The 20400-nt window shown below is 36.4% G+C and overlaps 2 protein-coding genes and 1 pseudogene across 2 annotated transcripts in view; 2 read left to right on the top strand and 1 right to left on the bottom strand.

The window, feature by feature from the left end:
• LOC146397788 (uncharacterized) overlaps window positions 1-20400 on the bottom strand; it is a 797689-nt gene that overhangs the window by 187543 nt on the left and 589746 nt on the right. The window lies entirely within an intron of this gene.
• LOC110256238 (olfactory receptor 5H8-like) lies at window positions 1272-3596 on the top strand. Its single transcript, XM_021068881.2, has one exon. It carries the CDS (start codon window positions 2667-2669, stop codon window positions 3594-3596), a length of 930 nt encoding a protein of 309 aa, XP_020924540.1. The 5' UTR covers window positions 1272-2666.
• On the top strand, window positions 16769-17730 carry LOC110256350 (olfactory receptor 5H8-like; annotated as a pseudogene).

The following is a 20400-nucleotide window of genomic DNA, read 5'->3' as shown; positions in this document are numbered from 1 at the left end:
AAATGCCAAATGAAGCAGTTGAAAATGGAAAACTTATAAGGGATAACTGTATATTTTTCTTTTATGAGTAAAAGCTAAGACTATATTTTACTCTTTAATAATATACAATCATCTTATTAGAATAATCATAATGACTCCACAGGATAAATTTGGTGAAATAGAGTGTTAAAGTAATTAAAGTTGAGTTTAGAGAGTTAGGTCACAATGTTTCCTATACAAGAAATCTTTCTGACAATTCTGTTCAAACCATAAATTCCTTTTAATTGACCACATGCTCTGATCAAATTTCAAGAAAAATCACTTAAATTGTCACCTCCATATCCTTACCCCAATTCTGACAGTAATTTCTTTGGAAATTAAAACAATTTTGTTGACATATATTTTAATTTTGGAAATTAAAATATTTTCATTGAAATATATTTTCATACATATAATTAAAATGGCTGTATATTTATATATACACATACAATATATACATACATACATATACATTCAAACACACAGAAAAGTTGTATATTTTGTGTATATATAAATATATACAACAATATTACTTTGTAAATAATCTTCCTCTTCATTGCCTTGTCTTTCCTACACTTACCTATCTCTGGCCCCTTTTTTCTTTGTCTTCTTTTTTTTTTACCTTCCAATTTTCCCATTACATTCCTCATCCCCTTTCCTTTCAATGCCTACCTCTCCCTTTTCTGAGAACTTTCATGACATTTTTCTACAAGACAAGAAATCCACATCTGTACTCCACATCTGAGATACTTTATTTCATTCTCTCACTGCTGTGCCACTTTCTTCTTATTCATTTCTCATTATTCTATGACTTCAACTCTATCAGAAAATGCAAACTGCTCTCACTAAAGCCACTGAGTGTCTCTTATTTCCCACAGTGATCTCTGGTCATTTGTTATCTCATCAGAAGACTTATTTTGCCGGAGGCACTATACTTGCCTTGTCTTTCCTGAATATTCCTCTCTTTAAGATCTCAAGTCTTGGTTTTCCAATTCCCTCCTGCTTTTCTAATCACTCTGCTCAGTAGTTTTTTCTGGCCTTTCCTTTTCTCCTTTTGAGTAAGCCAGAGCTCTGGGTTACAAGACATGATGAGGTAACTGAATGGAAATTGGCTCAAACAAAGAAATGCTAGGGTAGTTAGGGAAATTCACTGGTGAAGTGGGTAAGACACAGAGAATGAAACTAGATAGCCAAAGCCCAAAATCTTGTTCCAACTCTAGCTCAGTATGAGTTGAACTCAAATGTCACAACTCACACTGACAATGCCACTGTCGTGGGCACAGAATGCATTTTGGTGTTTTGTACACCTAGTTAACTTGCAACTCTTTGGTCCACATTTGACTTCTTTCTCCCCTCCTCATATTTGCAAATCCAGTTATGTGAGTTTGAGTTGCTCACCCTAGATTTAGCCCCTTCCCTCTCAGTACAAGATTAAAATCAGTTTCTAGACGTATTGGAATGTTCAGTGGATGATAGCTTTTGTCTGCCACAAAGACTCAAGTAGTAGAAAAGACAATCATGGTATCTATCTAATAAGTGATGTGTATCCATTGGTAATATCTTTACTATAACTTCTTCAAGTTCATTTTCATGCCTTCCTCCTCTTTACTTTATGCACTTTGTCTAATGGGTAGGATATACATACTCTGCTTTTAGCCATTTCAGTGATTACCAAATGATTATTCTTATTAAGCATTTGTGGAATCATAATGCTAAGGATGTATCACGTGGATGTGAGACTGATCCTTGCAAAAACTTGCCAGTTCATCTGAGTTTTCATCTCAATATTTGATAACTTTCTACCAAGTCATCAAGTGATTCTATCTTTCTTAAGAACCCCCTCACATCTGATATTTTGCCAGTTCAAGTGGCTCTATGTTCTGATTTAACTGAACAGTTACCTTTAATTCCTCATCATCCTCAAAAAATTCACATATACTAAGTGTTTGACATACATTATAATCACCTAGGAAGCATTTTAAAAATGCATTGTACTAGATGACACTCATGATCTACTAATTTTTATAACACCTCAGAATCTATATTTTGTCCCAGAACCTCCTCCAGAAGATTCTGATATGTAATCTGGTGTTAGAATCATGGGACTACAGTCACAGCTTCTTGATTAGCATTTCTAAAACCATGTTATTTTCCCTGAAGCCTATTGTCTGCAAACACCTATTTAATTAAAAACAATACTAGAAGATGCCTCCTCCTATTTCAAAAAATTTCAGTGTTTGTATGTTCCAAAGGAATACAATTTAGTAAAGTTTCATGTAGCATAAATTCATGTTATAATCCAGGTCCTTCTATCATCCTCCCTTTGATGATACATCCATATACTAAAAACAAGATTTCTTTAGCCCCTTCAAAAATTTCCCCTTAAATTTGCTCACATTCAGAATGGCTTTCTTCTCCCTTATATATGTTCATGGCTGTACATATTTTCAACTAAAGTAATTGCATTTTTCCAACATAACTTCCTCAAAACTTCTCCTCTACTTTAGTAAGATTAGATAAAATAAGGACATTCAGGCTAGTGCATGGTTCTACTTACATTACCCTTACTGAATTTTCTTTTTTAAATTACAGCTAGATACTCACTTTCCATTTATTGAATTGTATTGCAGAGGCCATCTATTAAGAATATGGAAGCACAAAATGCAACAGAACTGACAGAGTTTGTTCTCACGGGACTAAAATATCAGTCAGAGTGGCAAATCCCCCTGTTCCTGCTCTTCTTGATAATATACCTCATCACTCTCATCGGAAACCTTGGTCTGATTGCTCTCATCTGCAATGACCCTCACCTTCATATCCCCATGTACTTATTCCTTGGGAACTTGGCCTTTGTGGATACTTGGTTATCATCCACAGTGACCCCCAACATGCTGGTCAACTTCTTTGCCAAGAGCAAAATGATCTCTTTCTCTGAATGTGTTGTACAGTTCTTTTCCTTTGCACTCTGTGTAACCACGGAATGTTTTCTGTTGGCAACTATGGCATATGATCGCTATGTCGCCATATGTAAACCTTTACTGTATCCAGTGATTATGACCAATAGACTATGTATCTGGCTGTTGGTTTTATCTTTTTTAGGTGGCCTTTTCCATGCCATACTTCATAATACTTTTTTATTTAGATTAACTTTTTGTGATTCTATCATCATACATCACTTTTACTGTGACATTATACCATTGTTTAAGATATCCTGTACTGACCCGTCCATAAACTATCTGATGTTATTTATCTTCGCTGGGATAATACAGGCACTCACCATTTCCACTGTTCTAGTATCTTATACACTTATTCTCTTTACAATCTTAAAAAAGAGGTCTCTACAAGGTATAAGGAAGGCCTTTTCCACCTGTGGAGCCCACCTCCTATCTGTCTCTTTATACTATGGCCCTCTTCTCTTCATGTATGTGCTGCCTGGATCTGCACAAGAAAATGATCAAGATATGATGGACTCTCTGTTTTACACTGTCATAATTCCTTTCTTAAATCCAATTATCTACAGCCTGAGAAACAAGAAAGTCATAGATTCCCTAACAAAAATGTTTAAGAGAAATATTTAGATTTCATAGTATTATTTTTTCTCTTTTCATTAAATCAGCACAAAATTGTTCAGATTCGATGTTGCTATGTATTGCTTATTGGTCAAAGTGTTTGCATGTGTCATCACCTTATTTTTTTAATGATTTAAGATGGCGGTACCTAGTTAATTCCTTAAAACTACTGCATATCTTCTTTATAACATACTAAAATAATTGGAGCACAAACAAGAAAGAAAATATTTTACAATCTCATATGTTATTCAACATGGCTGTATAAATGGATGAAGTACTGAAGTAGTGCTGTTCCTCTGAACGGGACTTGTTTGTGATATGTTTGATATTTCTACAGCCACGTAGCCAAGAGATTTATTCTGGTAGCCATGAAAATGTCCACATGATTTGGGGCAAGGTAAATTGTACCGCTTGGGATCAACTCTACACCACAGAGAGAAATAAACAGTAGTGGTAAAGCAATGAGGAAAAGATGATATGGGAGATAAGACAATGAGAACAGATCTCATTATTTCTTGAGAAAAGGAAATAGGGGAGTTTCCTCTTACTGTATATAATTTTTCTAAAGTCCTTTTTAGCTGCATTTATATGTTGTATGTCAACCTGAAAAATGTCACTAAATCATAGACCTTACAGATTAGAAGGAAGGTTTAATTTGGAAAGGCATAGAGATGAAGAAATAAATGGAAGAATGGGGTAAAATGGGTAAATCGCTTAGATATTTTTTTTCTTTTTGCTTTACAGGTCAGCATTTGAGGCATATGTAGATTCCCAGGCTAGGGGTCCAATTGGAGCTACAGCTGCTGGCCTACACCACAGGCACAGCAATGGAGGATGCGAGCCACATCTGTGACCTACATCACAGCAATGCTGGATCCTTAACCCACTGAGCAAGGCCAGGGATAGAACCCGCAACCTCATGGTTCTTATTCAGATTCATTTCTGCCTTGCCATGACAGGAACTCCCGAATTTTTTTTTAAATGACGCTAATAAGATAAATCAGTAAAATGTAAAGCTTATTAGAATGTGTGGTTGACAATGAGGATCTGTAAATGTACATTACCAAAATTCAAACAATGGTTAAGATGCTATCATAATGCTTAGAGAGTGGATGGGGAGGACACGAAAAGGAGGGGTTTGGAGGTTTGTATCCTAAAGTCTTCAAATGCTCATTTTCATCACACTTCATAGTCTAAGGAGAATGAGGGGGTGTATCTTCAGGCTCACCCCTTCTATTCTCTCACTACTGATTCTAGGTACATTCTTACTTTGCCACTGAGACCCTTACCCTTCTAACTACCTTCCTACTACCATGATTTGCAAAACACTAGTTACTTATTCCCTCCCTTTGGTTGATTATTACTTCCCAACACAATTGCCAGTGTTGTTTGTAAAAAGAACTCATATGAAATCAAATAGCATTTAAATATCTTTTAATGGATTGTCATTGCTACTGTGATATATGGATATACGGTATTTTATTTAGATCCCTACATATACTTAAGTATATATTTATTTGTTCATGTGTATATTCAGATTACAGGATATATATCTACATATCTATATATGCATCTATGTATGTGTGTATCTATCTATCGGCATCACTCTCTGATCTCTGTCTCCATTTACCTCTAACTTCTTCACCCTGCCTTTGTTTCTGGCATAATTTGAGATTCTTTCAGTCAAAAATGTTTTTACTCTGAAGTCTATTCCTTCACATTTTTCCTAATAAACTCTGTCCTATATTCAAAATGAGTTACTGAAAGCTTTCTGGGAACATTTCACTACTCAAGTTCATCCTAATGCTTATATAGGTCTCTCCACAGAGAATCGACCCACCCCTCTGAAAATACCCTACATCCATTTACTTGTTATTTATTTTTTATTTACTTTTTAATTTTCTTAATTGTTATTTCCACAATACATTTTTTATCTACATCCACTTAAACTGAAATAGTGCCCTTTCTTAAAGGTCTATTTTAGAAGTTCAAACTTCAATGACGCGTTTACGCATTTCCAGATTACCTTAAAGGAAATCAGAGTGTGCACTGACTTGAAACATTGTTAGAATTATTCTCTTTAAACCACAAATGGATTTGTCTAATACTTTTTTCAGTCAAAAAATGCTTTCAGATTATAATTGAGAAGTTCTAATACTCTTTCTAGCTTTTGAGGTGTGTAGCAAAGTGGCTTATACACATGAGGATCTAGATAAGTATTTGTGAAGTAGTAACAGAATTGAAATAAATGTAACAGTACAAATACAGAGAATTCAGAAAGAGTGTCTCAACCTTTTCCAATATTTTAATGAGCCCTGGGAGATTCCTGGGCCTGGCATGGCTGCTGAATAGAGTTTACTTCTCAGGATTCTTTTGTGTCAACTGCAAGTATTATACAGTCAAAGTGAATAGTTCCTGTTGTTCTGATCACCAGGATTAGCTCCTTGGAAAGAATGGGATGAAAAATTAAGGATAAATAATTTAACTTGATGTTTGTTTAAAAGATACAAAATAAATAAGTACTTAAATATCCTTATTATGTATGTTTGGAGGTACGAGGCAAAAGAAGGTAATCTGCCTTCTTTTTGTTCTCTAAGTGATACCCCCAAGCTTTGAGAGAGTGACTGGATAAGAATCCAACTATTTTTATTCTTTCAACCCAGGGAATTCATGTTATTGTATTTGCCTGTATTTTGTTGATTTTCCTTGCTGTGTAATAAACCCATTGTTCTAATGGTTTCCTTTCCATTACCCATATTTTTCTTGCTCATTTATTGTTATAACCTCACATTTAGTTTGATAATATAAGGTACCAGTTTAAATTTATTCTTCCATCATTAAAATCTATATCTCAAACTGGCCTGTTCTTTGAATGATAATGCTGACATCAAGTTTTGAGTGTATAAACTTGGTTTGTAATTTGTCACGTCTTACGTTCAGATGGGTGACTGTAGAGCAGAGGGTTGGGGGTCTTCTCAGACACTCAGAATTGCTGGGTGGGCTGCTCTTTTGCATGTCTGCTTCCTCTGCTCTGATGTGTCCTTCAGTATAATCCCAACTACATTACCCTTTCCAGAAATTTACCAAATCCCTAGTCCATTGATGTGATCCCATTCTCACTTCTGGCATAGTTTTTATTCATTTTATACGTTATTTTTGTCAGTTTAGTCCACGTTGGCAAAGAGGTAAAATACATCAGTGAAAAGCCTACTTTTAGTCAAGATAAACTCTTCCTATTCCTTTAAAAATAAGGTATTAAAATACTTATGTGTTATTTAGTGGATATATAGATATAAAAGATGATAACACAATGCTAGGTTCACCCAGTTGTCTGGAACACTGGTGAGGTCAGATAAAACCATCCCCCAGAAATACAAATAATAGACTGGAAGATCTCTTTCTTGTGAAGGTGTATGCATTTCCTTAACTTGGAGGTTTAAAAAAATCAGTTTCTATTTCTTTACATACATGTGCATACATTTTTTTCTCATCTCTCTACAAAATATTCTACTGTTCAGAAGAGTGTTGACAAATTTGTCTTAAACTGTGTTCCAAGAAATAACATGATTAAGATTAGGCAAAAACAAACAAATGCCAATAAAACTAGAACAGTATTTTTAAAGGCTGACTTGTGGAATAGTCATGGCAACATCTTTTTCAGCATATGCATTACATATATTTTAGGTATATGTCAAAACCTCTCTGGTCTTGGCTCTCTTTGGTTGTTGGTGTTGTTCTTCAAAACCCATAGTTTTCCTTCCTATACTGCTGATGGGAACATAAATTGGTCCAGTCCCTACAGAATACAGTAAGGAGGTTCCTTAAAAAACTTAAAATAGAGTTACCTTATAATAAAGCAATCCCATTCCTGGGCATGCATCTTGAGAAAACTCTAATTACAAAGATGCATGCACCTCTATGGTCATAGTGAAAACATGGAAGCAACCTAAATGACCACAAACAGATTAATGGATAAAGATTTTAAGATATTGGCTCATATGATTATGGAGGCTGAGACGATTCACAATCTGCTTTCTGCAAAGCAGAGACCCAGGAATGCTGATGATAGCTCTAAGCTTTGAGAATAGGGAAGCCAATGGCATAGATTTCAGTCTAAGACTGAAAACCTGAGAACCAAGAGCACTGAGGGCAAAATAAGTCTCATGTTCCTGATCAATCAGTGTCTTTATGCCTTTTTGTTCCCTTTAGGCCCATTATATAGATGATGGCCACCCAGAAAGGGTCTGGCCATCATCTTGACACAGTCCATTAAATCAATACTAATCTGCTCCCAAAGATACAAACAAAATAATGTCCAACCAGAAATCCAGACATACCTAAGCTGAATAAATTTAACACGTAAAATGAATGCTACCTGGTCAGCCTGTTGTCAAACTGGCACCCATACACAATTCCTTAAGTATCACTTAAAACTTTTTTTCCTTATTATTATTGTTATTTCCCCAAAATAATTTTTCCCCTAAACTATAATGAAGCCAATAGCACCCCTGAGCCAATATGACAGAATAGGAAGAGCATGAGTTCACCTCCTATCCTAGGCATATCAACATTACAACTATTTAGAGAACAACTATTAATGAGAAGGACCAGAATCAGTCAGAATAGATCTTATACCACTAAAGATATAAAGAAGAAACTTCAAAAATAGGGGTGGAAGGGGAAGAGCCACTATAATCAAACCCATATCCCCAGGTGGGTGACCCACAAATGGAAGAATCATTACCAGCACTGAGGTTCTCCCCAAGGAGCAAGGAGTCTGAGCCCCACATTGGACTCATCGGTCCAGGGGTCCTGCATCAGAATGTCAAGGCCTGAAATCAGTTGTTCTCACAGGCTAGCAGGGCTTACTTTCCTGAGACCCAGATTAGTATCCAAGATAGGGATTCTACTATTAAAGGACACCTATTAAATCCCACATGCTCCAGACTCAGGGCAGAAGCCATAATTTGAAAGGAGCCTGTGTCAGACCCTCCTACAGATCTTGAAGGCTTTCCTGGAGATGCACGAGGAAACTGGAGCTCACCTTGGGGACATAGACACTGATGGTACTCCTTATTGGGAGCCTGCTCTAGTATGCGGAAAATGTTGCATGGTCCTATTTTCAAGGGGACCCAGAATCCAGTCCTGTATACCAGCATGCAGGCACTAGATCCAGAAATCATGGAATCCTGTAGCCGGTGACCCCAAGACACAGCTACAAACACCAGGGAGCAGGCACCAGCCCTAGAACATGATGGGTCCTTGCCACACCCACGAGCAGGCCAAGCATTAATATTATTACTAAAAAGACCATATTACCCAAGCCATCTATATATTCTAGGTAATCCTGGTCAAAATACCAAAGGCATTTTTCACAGAATTAGAGCAAATAAACTTTAAATTTGTATGGAAACATAAAAGATCCCGAATAGCCAAAATACTTTTGAAAAAAAACATAGCTGATGGTATCACACTTCATGACTTCAGATTATACTAGAAAGCTAGTCATCAAAAGAATATGTTCCTGGCACAAAAGCAGACCCAGATCAACAGAACAGAACAGAGAGCTAGGCAATAAGCCTAAGAACTTAAGGACACCAATTAATCTTTTCGTGTCTAGAAGATAATCCCTTCAATAAGCTGTGCTCATAAAACTAGATGGCTACATGTAAAAGAAACTAGAAAATGTTCTTACACTATCAACAAAAATAAACAAACAGTACCTAATTAAACTTAAAAGCTTTTGTGCAGCAAAGAAGCCATCAATCATATTAAAAGATGGCAGAGGACATGAATATCACTTTTCCAAAGAAGTCAACAGGGATATGAAAAGACACTCAACTCTGATAATCATCAGAGAAATGCAAATCAAATCACAATGAGCTATCAACTCACACCTGTCAGAATAACCATCATCAGAAAGACCACAAATAATGTTAGTGACAGTGTGGAGAAAACAGAATCCTTTTACACTGTTAATGGGAGTATATATTGGTGCAGCCACTGTGGAAAATAGTAGGGAGTCTCCTGAAAAAAAAATCAAAAATCAAAAAACAAAAAACAAATAAAGACTACTATATGACTCAGCAATTCTCCATTTGGATATATATCCAAAGAAAAGTAAAACTCTACTTTTAAAAACACATAGTTCATAGCAGCATAATTTATAAATGCCAACATTAAGAAGCAACATAGGGCATATCTTCTTTAGTTGTCTACTCTCCGATGGTATTGGATGTGGTACAGAAGCATTGGTAAATCAGGTCCAGGTAAAAACTTCCTCTATTTATTATAGAGAATGCTCCCCACACCACTATGAGCCCATAGTACAGGCTGGGATAGAGAAGCCAGTGTGGCAGGTATGGGGACCATGGGCATTTCAACCACTGCTTCAAGAAACTTACTGGTACCCTCAGGGCTTGCTCAGACCAGAGCATGTCCATACCACTGCCACTTGAGAAAGGTGTGGCCTTGTCCTGCCAATTTTATAGCTTGGTGGGTCATATACCAAGTTCATGAAAGGCACCTCTGATCCCATGGAAAACTGGTGGCCCATAGTTAAGCATTCAGTCTCTAATAAGTCCAGTAGTGGCTCAATAGTTGTTTCTCACACAGGGAATAGTGAATTATCTGCAGTGTATGGTAGGGCATTGGTCCAGATCTAAGAGTATACCCTTTTTTTTTTTTAACTTATATGGACCTGTCCAAGGCACTAAGCAGCATCCATACATGCCACTAACATTCTTAGCACCACTGTCTGTGTTGGATCCTGTGGCTCAAGTGGCTGAACGGCTTGCACAGCAGCCTAGACTACTGGCAAACCATTCTCCTCTTTTGAGCTCCACTTAAAACTACCAGACCTCCTGGATACATTGTACATGGGTTGGAATGGCACACCCAAATGCAGATGGTGTTGCTCTAAAATCCACAGGGGATCATTAGATGTTGTGCCTCCTTCTGGTTGTAAGATGGACCAGATACAAATTCTTATCCTTCCCCTTAGAAGGTATATCTCCCCATGACCCAGACTAGTGGACCCCTAGAAATTTCACTGAGTTAAATGGCCCTGGAGTTTGGATAGATACATTTTTCACCTTCTTGCTGCAAATGTCTACCAATAAGCCTACAGGAGTTGCTACTTCTTGCTCACCAGGTCCAGCAGGCACGGTGAACCAGAGTGATAACAAATCAAAATCCTAGACAAAATATTTGCAACTCCTATATTTTTACAAAAGCTGTGAATTTAGGACATATGGAAAATTCTCAAAACCCTGTCATAAGAAACTATATAACTACATTAAAAATGGGCACACACTTTGAACAGATTTTACTAAATAAGGTATATCACATATGCCAAATAACAGAAAACTATGCTCACTATAATAATACCAGGGAAAGGCAAAGGAAGAACACAATGTGACAACATGAGGCACCTATTAAAATAACTAAAATTGAAAAGGCTACTCATACACAGAATTCCCATGTGGCAAGGTGGAAATGAATCCAATTAGGAACCATGAGGTTGCAGGTTTGATTCCTGGCCTTGCTTAGTGGCTTGAAGATCTGGTATTGCCTTGAGGTTGATGTAGGTCACAGATGCTAATCAGATCTGGTGTTACTGTGGCTGTGGCTAGGCTGACAGCTTATCTCTAATTAGGCCCCTTGCCTGGAAACCTCCCTGTACCATGGGTACAGTCCTTAATAAAAGGAAAAGAAAAGACTAGTTATACTGAAAGCAGCAATGCAGACCTTTGTACTCATCCATAGGCAGGAAAATAATTACACAAAATTGACAGGGATAGTAAATTTATGTCAGGTTTGGGTTATGTCAAAGCTACTAATAGACATTCCATTACTTACACCACCCATCTGCTGAGGTTTCAGTGACTTGTCTTTGGTCTACAGAGTTTTTTCATGCCTTTTTTAGTTTTCACTAGAACACAGGATAATGAATTAATGAGTGTACCAAAGTTGATGTCCTTTGCCTTTTCCCCATCTGACAAGATAGTTCCAAATACAGATGAAATATTTTCCTATTTTCAGAATCAAAACAAAACATTACCATTTCTGTGTTATACTATTTTGACCCAAATAATGTCATTATTTATATTTCTTAATGAAAGTTCAATGGCAAAGTCTCTGTTGATAGTAAAGTCAAATAGGAACATGAGGCTACTATGTTTAACATCCCTCAATAGTTTTCCTTTAAGTTGGGATAAAGAACAAAGTCTCTGATTTGGCCTCTAGCTTTTCTGAGATCCAATCCATGTTGGCCTTCATTGTCTATTCTGTCTCCACTTTGCCTCTCTCTTTGCACACCAGCTGTACTTGCCATGTTTTTGTTGTTGTTGTTGTTGTTTTTTCTGCAATAATCTAGCTCTTACTAAGCTGGCTTGCAAATAAAGGAAGATCTTGGGGATGGCAAATGTCCAGAGGCATCATCTTGTTGGAAATTAAGAGCTTCAGACCCCACCCTGACCTAGTGAAACAGAATGTGAATTTTAAGAAAATCACCAGGAGAGTCACAGGAACAGAAGTCTGAGGAACATTCATCTTGGCTACCTCCTACTGTGTTCTTTCCTTTTGTATTTTCCTTTGTTCCTTCCCTTGATTGATACCAAATAAGATTCCTCAACAGTTTTCAGTGGAAAGTGGAAAGTTAGGTGTAAGTCTGGATGTGAGCTACAGTTTCCATGAGGAGGACAACCTTCTTGGGGCTGGCTCCTGAGGAGAATTTAGAACTTTGATGTCATGAAAATCAAGCATGATTAGCTAAGGCAGACCATCCTGAACAAAGCACTCAGAGTATCACAGTTCATAGATTAATTTGGAGTTTGCATAAACATGTTAGAAATGTCATGTCTGTTGGAATCCAGTGCAATTTCTTTTAAAAAAATTTTATTGTTATTTCCCCAATACAATTTTGTTACTACTGTAAAGCATGGTGATACAGTTACACATATGTGTATACATTCTTTTTTTCTCACATAATCATGCTCCATCAGAAGTGACCAGTCCTAGTTCCCAGTGCGACACAGCAGAATCCCATTGCTTATCCATACTAAAGGCGACATTCTGCATCTATTAACCCCAAGCTCACAATCCCTTCCCCTCCCTCCCCCTGTCCCTTGGCAACCACAAGTCTATTCTCCAAGTCCATGATTTTCATTTCTGTGGAAAGGTTCATTTGTGCCTGATATTAGATTCCAGACATAAGTGATATCATATGGTATTTTTTGTTCTCCTTCTGACTTACTTCACTCAGTATGAGAGTCTCTAGTTCCATCCATGTTGCTGCAAATAGCATTATTTCATTTTTTATGGCTGAATAGTATTCCATTGTGTATATATACCACATCTTCCTAATCTAATCATCTGTTGATGGACATTTGGGTTGTTTCCATATCTTGACTATTGTGAATTGTGCTGCAAAGAATTGTAAGCTGATACAACCACTATTGAGAACAGTATGGAGGTACTTTAGAAAACTATACACGGAACTATCATATGACCCAACCTGTATATCCAGACAAAACTTTCCTTAAGGAAAGGCACATGCACTCGCATGTTCATTGCAGCAATTTTAATTGTTAAAACTGGCACTGTCAACAGTGACTTGATATTTATAGCTTCAGAGTCTGTGATGCCTTATTAAATAGCCTGAATTCCTCATATATTGCCTGGTGCATAATGCCCAGTAGAAAAGCTTAATTTTGTCCTAAAAGGAATCCAATGGCATAATCAGGGGAATTTCAGTTCTTCTCCCCTTCCTCTTCTGGGAAAAGCACACAGTTGTACAACTGGATGACTCTGTATTCAAAACAAATTCATATAAACAACATTTTCCTGAGCTTGGAAAATAAAGCTTCCAAAATGAATCAGTGTGGAAAATACTGTTGCTGTGCCCTTATTAAATTCTACTTCATAAAACTGAACACTGAATATTTCTCAACAATTACTTAACATATATTGGTAAGAGAAAGTTATTTCTATGATATTCTTATTTTAATATGAAGTAAATTAGTAGTAAATTATAATTAATTTGTTTTACATGTTATCAAAATACCCAGGTTAAAACAGAAAATAGTGAATAATTTGTGTATTTGATTATTGCAAATAAAACCTGGATAAGTAACTAGCTCTAAGACTATACTGTAATCTTTAATGATATATAATGATCTCATTAAAATAATTATAATGACTCCATAGGATATATTTTGGTGAATTAGAATGTTAAACAATTAAAGTTTAGGGATTTATGTCATAATATTTCCTACATTAGAAATCTTTCTGATAATTGTCTTTAAAATCCTTATTCCATTGAGTTACTAACATTCTATGATAAAATTTTAAGTTAGTTTACTTAAATAGTACCTCTCTATCTCCTTTCACCCACTTCTGACAATAAGGTTGTTGAAAAAAATACTTATATGGAAAATATCAGAAAATATTTCCCTCTTTTCATCTTCATGACTTAATAAGTACTCTCATATTGAATGGAAAAATTTGATTGTTTAATTTTGGAAGAGTATGAAAGAAAGCTTATTCCAAATAAATGTAAAGTAACAATGCAGTTATTGATATTGTTTATTTAAACTGCTTGTATTCAGTTGCAGTCTTTGGCTCAATTATTTTCTGCTGTCAAACTGCTGGAAAGGCAAAATCTGTCCAGTAAATTCAGCAGGATTTCTAGGGAGAGTCAGCTCTCATCACAGTAATAGCAAAGATAGGAGGCGGTGGTAGTATATTTAATAACAATACAAATTTATTAAGTAAAATTAAAATGAAAGTCTTTATTTCATATAAAAATTCCATGGAAAAATAATCTTAGAATTTTGAAAAAAGGAAAAAGGAAGGATTCCTATTGCTGACAACTTTTTAATGAAAACCAAAGTTAAGATGAATATTTGAGCCCTACTGCACAGTTTTTTCTCTTATCTCATCTAAGCATTTCTCTGGTACCTCACTCCCTCCCTCTTCAATGCCTTCTCTGTCCTGTAAGTATCCATCAATGTCCTTTCATCTCTTCCTGCTTCTTGATTTCTCCTTTCCTACCCCAATTTCACATTTCACTGCTTATCCTCTTTCCTATCAATGCTGGCCCCCCTCTCTTTTGACACATTAACTGACATTGTTCCTCAAGACAAGAAATTCACCTCTGTTCTCCACATCTCAGATGCTCTGTTTCATTCTCCACCCTGCTGTGCCACTTGCTTCCCATTCACTTTTCATTATTCTCTGGCTCATCTATATAAAAATTGGAAGCTGCTCTTACTAAAACCACTAAAATCTCCTAAATCCTACTCTCAGTGATCTCTGTTAACTCCTTACCCTATCAGAGCATTTGTTTTGCTTTAAGCATGGCATTCTCTTTGTCCTTCAGATTATTTTCCTTTCTTTGAGTTTCCGACACTGAGAATTCCAATTCCCTCCCTCTTTCTTCTCTGATCATTCTGTTCAGTAGACTTTTCTGGTCTTTCCTTTCCTTTCCTTTTCTTTCTTTCCTTCCTTTCATTCTTTCTTTTTTTCTTTCTACATAATTCTGGGTAGAAGAGGTTTCTTGGTAGAAGATACAATGAATTAACTGGATGGAAATGCCTCTAAAAAAATTAATGCTAAAGAAGTTAGAAAAATTCATTGGAGAAATGTACTGAAACACATACAAAAAAAAATCTATTTAAACAGCCAAAAACCAAAAGCATGTCTCAGCTCTGGCTTATTAGGTGTTGCTGTTATTGCTACTCAACTTGAATGCTACAGCTCACACTAATCAGACCATTTTTGTGGGCACAGCATGCTTTTTGGTGTCATGGTACTTGCTTGTAACCAAAAATCTCTTGTAACCGAAATATCTTTGGTCCAAATTTGACATTTTTCTCTCATGTTCATATTCCAAATCCAGTGTAGGTGATATTGACTGGTTAAACCTAGTTCTGGCCCTTCACTTGAGGATTAAGAGGAGTGATAAAGTCAGTATTCAGAATTTTAGTTCTAGTGTGAAATACAGCATATGTCTACCACCAAGAATTAGGTGGTAGAAAAGAATAGCAGAAGTTATCCATCTAAAAAATGATGTGTATACATTTTAATTTAATATCACTGTCGCTCATTTATTTTCATTAATTCATTTTTAACCTCATGCACATTGTCTACTGGGTAGGTCATACATACTATGCTTTCAGACACCTCAGTGGCTTCCAGCCATTATTTCTATTAAGCATTTGTAGAATCATATTGTGAAGTTTACATCATTTTGATGTTTACAAGATGTTCTTTGCAAAAAGTGGCTGCTGTATCTGAGTTCTCAACCTCCATTTTCCACGATCATCTACCCAGACACCAAGTGAATGTTTTACCTTTAGGAACCAACCCTTCACATTTAAGATGTTACCGAATTCTAGGGGGTCTACATTTTGATTTATTTTGATCTATCTCTTTGCCTTCCTCAGAACTCCTAATGTCCTATCACACATGGACTAAGAAGCTCACATGCATTTTAATCACCTGGGGAGCATTTAGAAAATACATATTACTAGATACCACTTATGACCTACTCAATCAAATTCCATAGTTATACCTCAGAATCTATATTTTATACCACGACTCCCCCAGAAAACTCTGATATGTAATCTGAATTTGGAATAATTGGACAATGGTCCCAGCTTCTTGTTAGAATTTCTGAGCCCAAGTTCGTCAACCTCCAGCCTGTATTCTACAAGCAATTATTTATTTTAAAAAGCAAGTACTGATTCCCCTATTAAAATTTTCACAGTTTTCCTGCTTCATGAAAAATAAAATTAAAGTTTCTTCACATCTAATTCAATTCACTTAAAAATCCAGGCCCGTCTAACATTTTCTTTTGATGCTACTTCCATGAACTAAACAAAGGATTTCACTACCTCATGCAATAATTCCCCCATACATTTGCTCATGTTCAGAATGGCTTTCTTCTCTTCTACATATGTTCATTCCTATGCATATTTGAAATACAACAAATGCATGTTTTCAATATAACAATTTCCATAATACCCTCATGTTTAGTAAGAATAAATAACATAAAGGCATTTAGGCTGGTGTAGGGTTTTATTTAAATTATCCCCACCAAATTTTAATTGTTAAATTCTTAATAATTGTCTTTTCGCATTTCCTTCATTTTATTTCAGAGGCCATTCATTAAGGATATGGGAACCAAGAATGCAACAGAACTGACAGAGTTTGTTCTCACAGGACTGACATATCCACCAGCTTGGCAAATCCTACTGTTCCTGCTTTTCCTGATGCTGTATCTTGTCACGATCATGGGGAACCTCGGTCTGATTACTCTCATTTATAATGACCCTCACCTTCACATCCCCATGTATTTATTTCTTGCGAACTTGGCATTTGTGGATACTTGGTTGTCCTCCACAGTGACCCCCAAGATGCTGGTCAACATCATTACCAAGAACAAGATGATATCTCTCCATGAATGCATGGTACAATTTTTTTTTCCTTTGTAGTCAGTGCAACCACAGAATGTTTTCTGCTGGCAACAATGGCATATGATCGTTATGTAGCCATATGCAACCCGTTATTTTATCCAGTGGTTATGACTAACAGACTATGCCTGAGAATGCTGGTCTCATCATTTGTAGGTGGTCTTAGTCATGCCTTAATTCATACAGGATTTTTATTCAGATTAACCTTCTGTAATTACAACATAATTCATCATTTTTATTGTGACATCATGCCATTGTTGAAAATTTCTTGTACTGATCCTTCCGTTAATGTTCTGATGATATTTATTTTCTCTGGCTCAATTCAGGTGTTCACAATTCTCATTGTTCTTGTCTCTTATACATGCGTACTCTTTACGATCTTAAGAAAGAGGTCTGCACAAGGTATAAGGAAGGCCTTCTCCACCTGTGGAGCCCACCTCCTATCTGTCTCTTTATACTATGGGTCTCTTCTCTTCATGTCTGTGCGCCCTGGGTCTGCACAAGCAGATGATCAAGATACAGTTGACTCTCTATTTTACACTGTCATAATCCCTTTCTTAAACCCAATTATCTACAGCCTGAGAAACAAGAAAGTCATAGATTTGGTGAGAAAAGCTTTTGAGGGAAAATTTAGATGGAGGAAGAATATGTGTTCCTTTACATGAAAAGAAAACAAACTTGAACAGATTACATATTGTTATGTGTAGATTAGTGCTTAACATTTTCTTTCATCATACTTGTCCTGTTACCTTAACGACTTCAAATGTCAATGCCTCATAAATTCTTTAAAATACTTGTGTATGTTTTGCAAAACAGAGAGGCCATTTCATCAAGTGTTCATGCCACACTAAATTAACTTCAGCAGAAATTAAGTTGAAAATATTTTATGTGTCTTTATATTTTTCATTGTGGCTTGATAAGTACAATTATTAAACAGTTGTGAAGCATTAAAATAGTCCTGTGCCAATGAAAACTACTTGAGTTTGAGGTGCTTAATAGTAATATAGGTGTACAGCCTGAAGAGTCATACCTCATTTAGCTCCACAGAGTGGGCATGTTTGTAGTTGAGTGAACAAACATAAATTCTAGAAATTTTGCCAACCATCCAAAGATCTTATATTTGGTTCATGGTGAATCCACTTCCCAGAGATCCATCTCTCATGTCCAACAGAGAAATAAACAGAATAGGAAAGCAATGAGGAATACATGATAAGGGGTTCAAGACAGTGAAGGTCAGGCCAAATCATAAGAGGATGCTCTTAACTCTGTGTGCTTCTATGAGGAGATAGAAGCCTAGCGTTCCATCTCATTGTCTGTGATGCCTTCTGAGGCCCTTTCTGCCTATGTTGTTTGTTGCTGGTATTCTCAACATCTTCACTAATTCTGAGGGCCAAAAGTTTAGCTCAAAGAACTAAGTAGCAATGGGCATGGGGAAAAGATAAATGGCAGAACAGGAAGGAAATGGGTTCACTCTTCTAAGAACTAAAAAAAAAGGGGATATAACATGTACTATCACATTATTGATTGATTGATTTAAACTTCACTCCGCATTTGTTCCCTCTGACATTATTTGAAATCCTTTCAAAGAAAATCTTTTTTTTTTTTTCTTTTGTCTTTTGTTGTTGTTGTTGTTGTTGTTGCTATTTCTTGGGCCGCTCCCATGGCATATGGAGCTTCCCAGGCTAGGGGTCGAATCGGAGCTGTAGCCACCAGCCTACGCCAGAGCCACAGCAACGCAGGATCCGAGCCATGTCTGCAACCTACACCACAGCTCACTGGCAATGCCAGATCGTTAACCCACCAAGCAAGGGCAGGGACCAAACACACAACCTCATGGTTCCTAGTCGGATTCGTTAACTACTGCGCCACGACGGGAACTCCCTTTCTTTTTTTTTTTTTTTTTTTTTTTTTTAGAAAATCTTGATTTAACTTAGTTTAACCTGGAATGCCCTTCCTCCACAATTCTCCTGTGGACTCTACATTATACCCAAACTGAGTTACTGAAAGCCTTCTGGACAAACCTCTCTCTCTGACTGGTTCAAGCTTTTGTTCACAGAGGTCCCTCCACAGAGAATCCTCTCCACTCAAATGCTCCATCTTCATTTAACTTTGACCTGGTATCATTTTCTCAATCTCTCTCTCAAATGTTACAACTTCCAAGATACATTCACAGATCCTCTCAAAGAAGATAGGAGTGCTCACTGATTTCAAGCATTTGCCAGTATATTTATTCTTCTTGGCCCCACTTGACCATGTGTGATAATATGATCATATTTTGGTCCATAAGCTCCTTTATATGACAATCCATTAGGCTTCTGTGTTTTGCAGTAGGTAGCACAGTAGCTTACAGACTTGAGCTCCTAAATAGGAATTTGTAAAATATGTATAATATGAAAATGATTGAAGGCACAAATACATAGCATGTGTAAGTGGCTATCTCTCTAATTTCATCCTTTTACACGTGCTGTCTGGTTTTTGCTGCACCACTTATTAAAGCTATTATCTTTCTTCAACTTTATATTCCTTCTCCTTTCTCAAATTTTAGATGACCATACGTGCTTGGATTTATTTCTGGGCTTTCTATCCTGTCCCATTGACTATATTTCTGTTTTTGTGCTATTACTGTATGGTTTGGATGACTATAACTTTGTAGTACAGTCTGAAATCAGGAAGCTTGTTTCTTCCAGTTCCATTTTTCTTTTTCAATAGTGCTTTGGCCCTTTTGGATCTTTCATGTTTCCATACAAATTTTAAAGTTGTTTGTTGTAGTCTGTGAAGAAGAATGTCCTTGGTATTTTTATATGGACTGCAATGAATCTGTAGATGGTTTGGGTTAATAGTCTTTTTGACAATATTGATTCTTCAAATATAAAGAGACATTTCTCCAAAGACAACATATGATTGGCCAGTAGGCATATGAAAAATGCTCAACATCACTCATTATTAGAGAAAAGCAAATCAAAATGACAATGAATGATGTATCACTTCACCTTAGTCAGAATGGTCATCACTTACAAGTCAACAAATAACAAGTTCTGGAGACTGTGTGGAGAAAAAGAAACTTTCCTTCACTGTTGGTTGAAATGTAAATTGGAACCACCACCAGGGGAAGATTCTTCAGAAAACTAAATATAGAACTACCATACAATCCAGCAATCCCACTCCTGGTCATATATCTGGACAAAACTTTCCTTCAAAGAATACGTGTAACTCTATATTAAGTGCAGCACTATTCACATTTGCCAAGACATGGAAACTACTTAAATGTCCTGTTGGGAGACATGTTTCTAAGACATTTTTTTTAAATAATTTTTTTTTATTTTCCCACTGTACAG

This window comes from Sus scrofa, chromosome 13 (assembly GCF_054392235.1).
Source record: "Sus scrofa isolate SSC_HxYL_T2T_F1_AM1 chromosome 13, Sscrofa_HxYL_maternal_Yorkshire_Landrace_v2.0, whole genome shotgun sequence".
In the NCBI taxonomy this organism is placed as follows: domain Eukaryota; kingdom Metazoa; phylum Chordata; class Mammalia; order Artiodactyla; family Suidae; genus Sus; species Sus scrofa.
Note: the sequence above shows the minus strand (reverse complement) of the source record. Positions and strands in the feature narration are given on the sequence as shown.

Bases quoted from the DNA above. Each gene is read 5' to 3' on its own strand.
- LOC110256238 (XM_021068881.2), top strand. From the start codon at position 2,667: ATGGAAGCACAAAATGCAACAGAACTGACAGAGTTTGTTCTCACGGGA.